General features: G+C 58.2%; 1 protein-coding gene and 1 long non-coding RNA gene across 2 annotated transcripts; one reads left to right on the top strand and one right to left on the bottom strand.

Annotated features, from left to right (window-relative positions):
• Nucleotides 1-406: 406 nt before the first annotated feature.
• On the bottom strand, nucleotides 407-4,685 carry LOC103350485 (uncharacterized). The gene is made up of 4 exons (XR_518490.4): nucleotides 4,559-4,685; nucleotides 1,101-1,171; nucleotides 946-1,022; nucleotides 407-582 (listed from the first exon to the last, which is right to left on the bottom strand). It is a non-coding gene; the product is annotated as an uncharacterized lncRNA (long non-coding RNA).
• A 1,013-nt stretch (nucleotides 4,686-5,698) lies between these two features.
• HES1 (hes family bHLH transcription factor 1) lies at nucleotides 5,699-8,284 on the top strand. The gene is made up of 4 exons (XM_002716517.5): nucleotides 5,699-6,080; nucleotides 6,210-6,305; nucleotides 6,565-6,652; nucleotides 7,356-8,284. The coding sequence occupies exons 1-4, from the start codon at nucleotides 5,973-5,975 to the stop codon at nucleotides 7,901-7,903; spliced, it is 840 nt and encodes a 279-aa protein (XP_002716563.1). The 5' UTR covers nucleotides 5,699-5,972; the 3' UTR covers nucleotides 7,904-8,284.
• The last annotated feature ends 1,923 nt before the right edge of the window (nucleotides 8,285-10,207 follow it).

Genomic DNA, 10,207 nt, shown 5'->3' with positions numbered 1-10,207 from the left:
TTGCCTGTCCCTCTCCATCCATAACCTGGGTGCAGGGCTGTCAAGTGAGGTAGAGCGGAGAAAAAACTGGAAATTCCAGATATCCTTATTAACACGTCTATGTTACATGCAGCCTTTGGTGAGGGCCACAACGCTATCTACTCCATCATAAAAATCCCGAAAACAGCATTGTGGTGGGGGGACCCCCCCCAAGCTGGCTTCTGCCTCCCCCACCCCCGCACCCCAGCCTTGTGGTGCTGTGGGCCCTGGCGCAAGGCTCTTCCCCTCTCTGGGGCTTAGAATACCCAGCAGTAAGAGGAGGTTGCCTGGGTCAGCTTTCCTTAACCTTTTTTGGTCACAAAAAGCTTTGCAATTCTGCTGTGAGCTGTGGCCCCTCTGCTCAGGGAAAAAAAAAATGATGCATCTGTTCATTCACGTGAAAAGTGTTTATTAAAATCCTGTTAAATATGCGCATCCAGGCACAGCTTGGAATTCCACAGCAGGGGTCTTGAGAGGCTCCCCGGGGGCTCGCGCAAGAACCCCTTGGTTATAAACGCTGAGATGAGCGCAGAGGGACTCATCCAGAAAGTCCACGAGGGCGATCTATTAAAAGGCCATAAAACTACCAGTCAGGCCGACGCCCGCGGCCGGAAGGAGGCAGCCAGGCAGTCATTATGAAGGTGCTCTCCAGCTTCCCGCCCCTTGCCGGTGCCCCCACCCGGCACGCGCAGGCGCTGGCAGACACGCATGCACAGCCCGCCTGGAATGTGCTGCTGCTTGGGCTCAGACTGCAAGAACCTGGCTGCAGCCCTGGCGAGACCGCGTGCACGTCTCTCCTCTCCTGGGCTTTATTTTTCTCAAGGTCTCTGAAAGGGCTGCGATCAGGTGATACGTGTGGGACGGCTCCCGGTACAGGTGCGGAGCAGGTCCTGGGGGGAGGAGAGAACCCGCCCTGTGTGTACTTACTCCAGGCTCTTTCAATAGCCCTCCCAGGATAGCTGTTGGCAAGGCAGCTACCACGTCTCTGGCAGGCTGCAGGGAATCTGAGTGTGAGAAAGTCAGTCAAGCGGAGGAAAGGGAGAAAAAAAAAAAAAAAAGCTTTGCATCCTCCGGCAAAATACCTTTTTTCTTCTTTGGTTCTTGCTCTGTCCTTTCTGTAGCTTTAAAACAAACCCACAGACCATTCTGATACCTAGGGGGCAAAGGCGAGTCTCACTAGCCATGCAGTTATTTGTTTTATGGCTTTAAAGCTAACAGGTGACGCAATCAGAGCTAGAAACCACCCTCCACTGCAGGCAGTGGGGGTGGGGAGCACTGGGAGGAGGTGAACCCAGGAGCCGCTGGTTGCTGCCTATAGGGGAGGGTTCATTGTGTGCTGCTGATACCACTGAGGAACAGAGCTGGGACTCCTTCCTGCTGCCTTGGGAGAGCCAAGAGGATGGCTGGAAAGGGATTTCTGCACCCCCAAGATCCAAAAGTCATCTGTTGGCTGAGGGAGCTCACTGCCCTTCGCAAGGGGTGGACACGGTGCCAACTTGGCCCTGCTTTCTCGGCTCAGGACGAGGACACCGCAGATCTTCTATGAGCACATTTGCAAGAAACTTGCTCCTTGAATGGTTATGAAACAGGGGACAGAGAGAGCATAGATTTGATTTGATTATTTATGTTTTGCTCCCACACAAGCTCATGGTTGAGTTTTGGTACTTGAGACCTCTGTCCCTGTATCTAAAAACGCACGTGTGAGTGTCTGGGTGACGTGTGCCTTCCACCTATCTACTCACTCCTAAAGTGGCAATAAGTGAGCTGTTGGTTAACCGAGCGTGCGGCTACCGCCGGCCCTGTCGTGAGAACCTAACTTGGCCGATCCCATTCTCCACTCACGCTCTGGGTGTCAACTCTCGGAGGGACAACAGAATCAGACGGAAAAGGCTCTTGGACTGGAAGGGACAGGGTGGCACGAGGGACTGGTCAGCCAGGGCCCAACAGTGGACAGCTGCCCAAGTCTGCGCGGAGCTTGGTGGAGGAAGCAGGGGTTTCGAAAGGCTGGGGTGGGGGCAGGGGCTGCAAAGGGTTAACCTGCTTCCCTGGGAAGGGTTCATCTCCTTGGAAGAATCTGGGTCAGTGTACTTGTGCAGTTTTTTAAAAAGTCAGCCGCTGCGTAGAAGCATTTTAAGAAGCTTGCAGAGTTGACGGGAGGCAGGGCAGCCAGCTTCCCAGGCTCACCGCCGCTTGCCAGGCGGAGTTCAGACACACAGGAAAACCCCACTTTTTGCAAAAGCAACAGACAATACTCTGTCATCACCACTTCTCCATCTGTTCACAGTAAAACAGAAAAGTCCTGCCCTATGGGCCCAAGTTGCTGGTCAACAAAGGAGGCATCGTTCATCATTTCTTCAGAACATGATAGGGCATAGCCCACTCTGCAGTGTGTTCAGAAAACACAAAAAGTCCCAGAGAGCAGTGCAAGGGGCAGGAATGAGCAAACCCAGCCTGCAATGAGGTAAGCGTTTGGCTGCAGACTTGAGGGCTCTCCTGCAAGGTGGAAATGAGGCTTAGAAGATTAAGTAGAGCCAGAGCCACAAGGATGCCTTAGTCAGCCGCCAGGTGGAGGGGGGCGACGGGGAACACTGCAGCATGGGGGACCCCCTGGGCGGGGTACAGGCAATGCCCAGGTCAGCTGGAGCCGGCTAGCCAGGTGCTTCCCAGGGAGTGGCCGTCTACACCTGCCACCATGGAACCTTCTGGTCTGGCCTCAGTGTTCCTGCACACTCTTGCCAGAGCCGTCTTCCTCAAGGGCAGGCACCCTGCCGCCTCTTTGCCTGGAGCACATTTCCTGGCTCCCCACTGTCTAAAGCTACAGCCCCCTGGCAAGGCGTTTAAGGGTCTTGGAGCACGGTGTCCACACACTGGGCTGCAGGCCACAGTCCCTGAGTAAGGCCTGAGAGGTGCTGGTCTCCTCCTCAGCCCCATGACACAGCACATTTCCAATGTGGCAGGCAGGCCTCCCTGTTTTTCAAGGGATAGGCCACCTCCTCCAGGAAGTTTTCCAAGGTGCTCTAATTTACAAGTAATTTAACTCTCAAACAGCCACAGCATTCTGCCTCCATCTAGAAACGAAACCGTGTCTGCAGGACTGGGGCCTCTCAGAGGACTCCACAGGGAAATCCACAAATGTCAGCTGAACTCACAAGCCTTATCTGTCCCGGGGTTGGGAGCTTCCTGCGGGCCATACCCTCTGACTCTTTCCTGTAACACCCCCTCGCTCGGCCCCGCGCCTTGCAGACCAGCTCCAGCCTTGCGGCTGTCCCTACAGGTGTGGTCTGTCCTGCAAGCCCCAAAAGGGGGAATGCAGGCAAGCCCGCAGGGTCAGGGAGCAGAACCTCAGGGTGTGCCCGCCTCCGCCGCTCACAGCCACCTCCGTGCACACTGGCACTGCCTCCCTTGTCGTGGTAATCCAGGGCTTAGCACAGTGTCTGGCACTGAGCGCGCGCTCCCTACTGAACGCGAGGGGCTCGCCCAAGGTCAGTGGAGTCAGGAGCCGCCTAGCCGCACCAGGGGCGGATCTGGGGGAATCATTGACAACCTTATCTCCGCGGGGAGCTCGGGGGGAAGGAAGGAATGAAGTGTCAGAGAAGTGTGTGCCAGGCCTCCCGGACGCGCGAAGGGCGGGGGAGGGGGCGAGGGGGGGCGACATCAGAGGAGGCGCTGGGCTCCCAGGCCGCCCCGAGCCGCAGGCCGAGCTCCTGACGGCGGTGGGGTGGGGACACGGGGCCGGCGACCCGGCCGGCCAGGCAGACTCCGGAGGCGGCGGCCGGCCTGCCGGGGCCGTGCGCGCCGCCCGCCCTGCCCGCGCGGCAAATCCCCCAGGGAGGCCGCCGCCAGAGCCCTGGCGCTCCCGGCCCGGCGCCCGCCACGTGGCACCCGGCGGCGGCGGCGGCGGCTCCTCCCGGCGCGCGGCCCGGCCAGCCGGCAGCACGCAGCCGCCCGCGCCGCCCTCCTCTTCCCGGCCGCCCGCCGGCGGCCTCCCGGGCGCGGAGAGGGGGAGCTGCCCAGCCGCCCGGGACCCGGGGAAGGGGCGGGCCGCACGAAGCCGCCCTAACCGCAGCCGCCGAGCGGAGGCAGGAGGCTGACCCGGCCGCTTCCTCACTGCGGTCAGGCATCTCGTGACCGCGGCGGGCGCCGGGGGCCCCGCGGGAGAGGGCGGGCGGGCGGGGGCGAGGAACGAGCCAGGTGCCCCCCCGCCCCCACCCCGGGGCTGCGGCGAGGGAAGTCTGGGGCCAAGTTAAAGCCCCGAGCCCGAAAAGCAGGGTGGGGGAGGGCTGGAACCATGCCCCGCTCTCCACCCTAGGGCGTGCGCTCCCCGCCCGGAAGGGCTGACCTTGGCCGGGGGAGGGGCGGGGGAGGGTAAGCGCCGGGGCTGGGCTCTCCGCCCGCCGCCCCCTCGGATTCCTGGCCCGGCGGGGCCCGGGGAGGGGGCCCCGGACACACACACACCCCACACGCAGCGCGCGCCAATGAGCCCGGGCCAGGCGCAGGGGGCGGGGTTTTCCCAGGCTCGAGCACAGCAGCTGCTATTTACCTTCTTGGCTTCTCCCGGGGACCAGGAACCGGCCCCCGCTCCCGGCCGCCCGCCGCCGCCTCCCGCCTCCCTGCCCCCGGGGCGCGCGCACACACACTCACACACGCACGCACACACACATCCTCCCGGCCCGGCCGCAGCCGCGGCGGCAATAAAACATCCTGGCACGTGCTCCGGCTCCAGGCGCGCCCTCGCCGGCCGGCTGATGTCAAACTGCAGCTCGGCTGGTGCAGCTCTTAAAGGGCCCGCGAGGGGAGAGGCAGCCTCGCCGCCCGCCTGCCTCGAGGTGCCGCCGCGCCGAGGGCCCGCGGGCGGAAAGGGAGAGGGTGCGGAGGAGCGCGCGCGCGTCCCGGAGCGGCGTTGCCATCAAAGCGCCCCTTGTTCGTTTGTCATTGGCGATTCCATTTCCTTTCTACCCAGTTGGAAATTTTTCTGATTGTTTCCTGGGGCAGCGTGGGGGTCCAGGGCCCCCAACACCAACAGAAGGAAAGAGGGACGGGGTGGTGAAGGTGGGGGGCGTCCAAGAACCACCTTGCCCTGAGAAGCCTGCAAATGAGAAGTGCAAGGTAATTTTATTTTTCCTTCTGGTGCATGCAAAAAGGAATTTGGGGGTGGGTGGGGTTATTTTTCTGCATTATCTACTTTTCACTCTCCTCAGTATACAGAAGCTCGGAGGGAAATCACTTAGATGTTTGGGTAATTCACACCCTTGCACGCTTATGCCGCTTTTAATCACTGATCATGTCTCTCTTTTTTTCTTTGGTCTATACCTTTCTGAAAATATATTTCCAATGAACTTCTTATTACAGTCAAAGCAGTTCTGTGACACATAGAAAAGAGAACAAAGAGCAAAGACATTGGCCCCTTAAAGAAAGAAACTAGTCTAAAACTAAAGCGGAAAAATCCTCTCGAAAGCAAAGCCCAGAGGGGAGAGTAGCAAAGGGTTAAAATTCCTTTGATTGACGTTGTAGCCTCCGGTGCCCTGGGCTCAGGCGCGCGCCATTGGCCGCCAGACCTTGTGCCTGGCGGCCAATGGGGGGGCGCGGTCCACGAGCGGTGCCGCGTGTCTCCTCCTCCCATTGGCTGAAAGTTACTGTGGGAAAGAAAGTTTGGGAAGTTTCACACGAGCCGTTCGCGTGCAGTCCCAGATATATATAGAGGCCGCCAGGGCCTGGGGATCACACAGGATCCGGAGCTGGTGCTGATAACAGCGGAATCCCCCGTCTACCTCTCTCCTTGGTCCTGGAATAGCGCTACCGATCACCCAGTAGCTGCAAAATAGAATAATAAACCCTCGGCACTTGCTCAGTAGTTTTGTGAAAGTCTCAAGAAAAAAGGGACATTAAAATATTATTTTTGGGCGAAGGTCTCCAAAAATAAAAATTCTCTAGGGATTAAAAAAAAAGGAAGGAAAATGCCAGCTGATATAATGGAGAAAAATTCCTCGTCCCCGGTGGCTGCTACCCCAGCCAGTGTCAACACGACACCGGATAAACCAAAGACAGCCTCTGAGCACAGGAAGGTAAGCGCAGTGCCTGTATCTCTAGCCCCAGGAACCAGGTCGGGGGTGGGGGCTCCTTTCCCTCCGGAAACCCCGGGGTGAAGCGGCAGATCCCAGGGGAACTCAGAGTTCTGTCTGATTTCTTTGCAGTCTTCAAAGCCAATCATGGAGAAAAGACGAAGAGCGAGAATAAATGAAAGCCTGAGCCAGCTGAAAACTCTGATTTTGGATGCTCTTAAGAAAGATGTAAGTGGGGGAGAATCCTGCTGCTTTTATTATTATTATTATTATTATTTATTAAGAAGTGCGAAGTACTGTTTCGGAGCCTCCGGGAATGAAATCCCCCTTGCCTGCGAGGCGAGGATCCTAGCCTAGCCCGGCAATGCTGCTTTCTCGCCGGGGTCCACGGCCGGGGAGGCGGGGGGCGGGAGGGCCCCAGCGATCCGAGGCAGCTGACGGGGGGCGGCGGGGGTCTCACTGCCCTGCCTTGCCCTCTGTTGTGCAGAGCTCGCGGCATTCCAAGCTGGAGAAGGCCGATATCCTGGAGATGACCGTGAAGCACCTCCGGAACCTGCAGCGCGCGCAGATGACCGGTGAGGGCGCGGTGAGGGCGGCTCGCGCGTCCCCCTCGGCGGGCGGCCCTCGCACCCGGCGGTGATTCCTTCCAGACTTCCGCCCGCGGTTGTGAGCGGCATTGAGCTACATTTTACTGCCTTGGCTCACGCTCGCGTTCCCACGGTCTGGGTCTTATTTATAGCCGCAACTCCAAGTTGTTACTGTTCCGGAAAGGGAGGGAGAGAGGTGGTAGCCGCGAGGGTGGCGGGCGGCTTGGCTGCGGGGGAAGCGGGCTGGGGCTAAAGGACTGGGAGCCGTGGCGGTTTGGAGCTGTGTGCAGCCTGGGGGTGGAGTGGGGGGGGGGGTCATCTGGTTTAGCGCACTGCTCTCCTCCCCCGCTCCAGAAGGGGAAACCGGCGCGGTTGGTGGATTGAGGGTGGGGGCCGAGTCCCAAGGTCACAGCGCGCGCGGGGCTGGGCCTGAGAGCAGTTTAAATGGAGCGACAGGGAATGGGAAGGCGGTGTCTCGGCTCGGATTGCCACGCTGGTGTGGCGGTGGCGGTGGTGGTGGCGGCTGGTTCCCCTAGAGCCAACCCCCTCCGCCCCTCCCCGCGCCCCAGCCGCAGGCGGTCCGGCGGGCGCGTGGTCGGGGAGGCGCGCCGCAGGGACCTCCCAGGGCGGGAGGCAATGGCCCCGGGGCCAGGGCCGTTCGGTGACCCGTCTGCCTCCTTCTGGCCTACAGCCGCGCTGAGCACAGATCCGAGCGTACTGGGGAAATACCGCGCCGGCTTCAGCGAGTGCATGAACGAGGTGACCCGCTTCCTGTCCACGTGCGAGGGCGTTAACACCGAGGTGCGCACCCGGTTGCTCGGCCACCTGGCCAACTGCATGACCCAGATCAACGCCATGACCTATCCCGGGCAGCCGCACCCCGCCTTGCAGGCGCCGCCGCCGCCCCCGCCTGGCCCCGGCGGCCCCCAGCACGCGCCGTTCGCGCCGCCGCCGCTCGTGCCCATCCCCGGGGGCGCGGCGCCCCCTCCCGGCGGCGCCCCCTGCAAGCTGGGCAGCCAGGCTGGAGAGGCGGCTAAGGTGTTCGGCGGCTTCCAGGTGGTGCCTGCTCCCGACGGCCAGTTTGCCTTCCTCATCCCCAACGGGGCCTTCGCACACAGCGGCCCGGTCATCCCCGTGTACACCAGCAACAACGGGACCTCGGTAGGTCCCAACGCCGTGTCCCCTTCCAGCGGGCCCTCGCTCACGGCCGACTCCATGTGGAGGCCGTGGCGGAACTGAGGGGTTCTGGACACCTCTCCACCCAGACTGCCCTACCCGCTTCTCCACCCTCCGGACATTAAACAGGAACTTGGATACTGGGAGTGAAGAGAACTTTTCTGTGATTGATTTCAGTGGTTACCTTGTTGGTTTTTTTTTAATTTCTAAAAGTTACTTTTTTGTAGAAGAGCTGTATTAAGTGACTGACCATGCACTATATTTGTATATATTTTATATGTTCATATTGGATTGCGCCTTTGTATTATAAAAGTAAAGATGACATTTCGTTTTTTACACGAGATTTCTTTTTTATGTGATGCCAAAGATGTTTGAAACTGCTCTTAAAATATCTTCCTTTGGGGAAGTTTGAGAAAATATAATAAAAGAAAAAGAGTGAAGGTGTTTATGTGTGGGGACTGATTATTTCAGAATATGTAAAAAGGCTCACGGAATTTGAGTTACATGTAATCTGGGAATTCAGGAATTGGCTCTATTGTTATTAAAAGAACAGCATTTTTAAAAATCCACCCAGCCTTTTCACCCACACCACATCAACTACAAAGACCAAATCCCACTTAATTTACAAGCTCTCCTTTGATTCGGCTTCCTTAATAAATTTGGGTGCGAACCTCCTGCAAGATTTCGGAGGTTTCAGAGTTGGCAGTGGGCTGAGCCATACAGCCCTCATCCTGTGAGCTCCTGAGAAGGTTGGACAGGACTGCATTTTCAGGACTGTCATGGAGGCAATGCTGAACTGGCCGCAGCCCCTGGGAGGTCGGCCCCTGCCTTGTCCTGGGAGCAGCTCGCCCACACCCACAGGGCAGCCCTCCTCCTGGAGCCGCCTGCCTTCCAGTGCTGGGGGTCTCCCCTAATCAGCCTGTCCCGAGGTGCAGCCAGACATGCCCTAGCTCCAGCACGCACACGCGTCCAATGCTGCTCTGCCCCCTCTTCAAGCAAGCTGGAAAGGTCAACAGATTCCTTCTGCCAAGGGACAGCTAGTTAGACTCCCAAGTGGAACCCCAGCCCAGATGATTAACGCCACACATGTGTTTCTGATAAGTCTGTGCTGGGCTCTAATAGAGAAAGCATGTGGGGGCTGTGCTGGCAGGCGCACAGGCCATCTTCCCCTTTTAATACAAACAGCAAGCGACCCCTGCGCTTGGTCATGCCCCATTTCCAGGCAAGATGTGGGCTCCAGATAGAAGCAAAAGGGCTGTCTCGGGTTTCAGCTCACATAACCCTCCTTAACAAGTCCTAACTCAAAGCGGACAGCTTTAAACTGTGCCAGGATCTGCAGGGAATTTCTTCCAAATCCCATCACAAAGGCTTGTCAGATTTTGTCAGATTTGGCCAGGTGTTTGACTGCATCCAGGTGTTGGGGAAATGAGAACCACGAGTCCTGCGAGACCAGACACATCAGCCTGCGCTGCGGCTCTGGCGGGCGCGCCCTCCTCCCCCACCCGCCGGCCTCTCTCACCTCCCTCCCAACCCCCTCCGCCCCCTTCTCGGAGAGCGGCTTCTGGGAGGAGGATGAGGCGGGAGAGATCAATCTTTGAAGCTTCCCTAACAAAGATAAAGCCAACGATTTTCTGTCTTGTTTCAAAAGCTTTCCCCTCTCCTCCGCCCGGCGCTGGCCTTTCCCACAGGCCGGCGCGCAGAACAAGCGTCGGGCGGCTCTGTCGCAGGAACCATCGGGCACACAGCGGCAGTCCGCTCCCCCCTCCCCCCAGACACCTTGGGCCCCAGCTTGGGCCCTAGAGGTAGAGGTCTGAAAGCCACTTTTTTTTGCAGTTGGCTGCCACTCGCCTGATTTTGTGTACATGAAAGGTGTCCAACACTCCCTCCGCCAAACACACACACACACACACCCTTCTTTATCATATCACTTTTCCACCTTTTCCCTCTCATTTAAACACAAACATCATAACAATCGCTCCATTCAGGGACCCATCCCAAACCCAAATGCTCCGTGGACGCCTGTCCTCTGGGTGTTCTGTCCTGATAGAAAAAATAGATGGCATGGTCTCATTTTTGCACAACTCCTTCACAGTGATGTCCTTTAAAATTCACAGGAAAAAGAAGAAAAACCCTGTGCCATCTCGATATCGACTCAGTTAACTTTGTCTTTCCTTATGCGAAGGGCAGCCACTGAAAAAGTGCATTTGCATCGATACCCCAAAAAGCACACCCAGTATCTGCCTGGGAAGGGCTAATAAATGCAAGGAAAATAAGTCAGCATTGGTTCTTTCGAAAATAAACAGGGGGTTGAAAACCTCTTCTTTCCCCCCTGCAATTTGGGCAGGGCCCAGTAGACACAGCCTCTAT

The sequence above is a fragment of the Oryctolagus cuniculus genome, chromosome 4, assembly GCF_964237555.1.
Source record: "Oryctolagus cuniculus chromosome 4, mOryCun1.1, whole genome shotgun sequence".
Classification (NCBI taxonomy): Eukaryota; Metazoa; Chordata; class Mammalia; order Lagomorpha; family Leporidae; genus Oryctolagus; species Oryctolagus cuniculus.
Note: the sequence above shows the minus strand (reverse complement) of the source record. Positions and strands in the feature narration are given on the sequence as shown.

Excerpts from the sequence above, each read along its gene's own strand:
- HES1 (XM_002716517.5), top strand. The coding sequence starts at position 5,973 with ATGCCAGCTGATATAATGGAGAAAAATTCCTCGTCCCCGGTGGCTGCT. Across the intron at positions 6,306-6,564 it reads TGGATGCTCTTAAGAAAGAT|AGCTCGCGGCATTCCAAGCT; the intron begins GTAAGTGGGGGA and ends TCTGTTGTGCAG. Across the intron at positions 6,653-7,355 it reads GCAGCGCGCGCAGATGACCG|CCGCGCTGAGCACAGATCCG; the intron begins GTGAGGGCGCGG and ends TCTGGCCTACAG.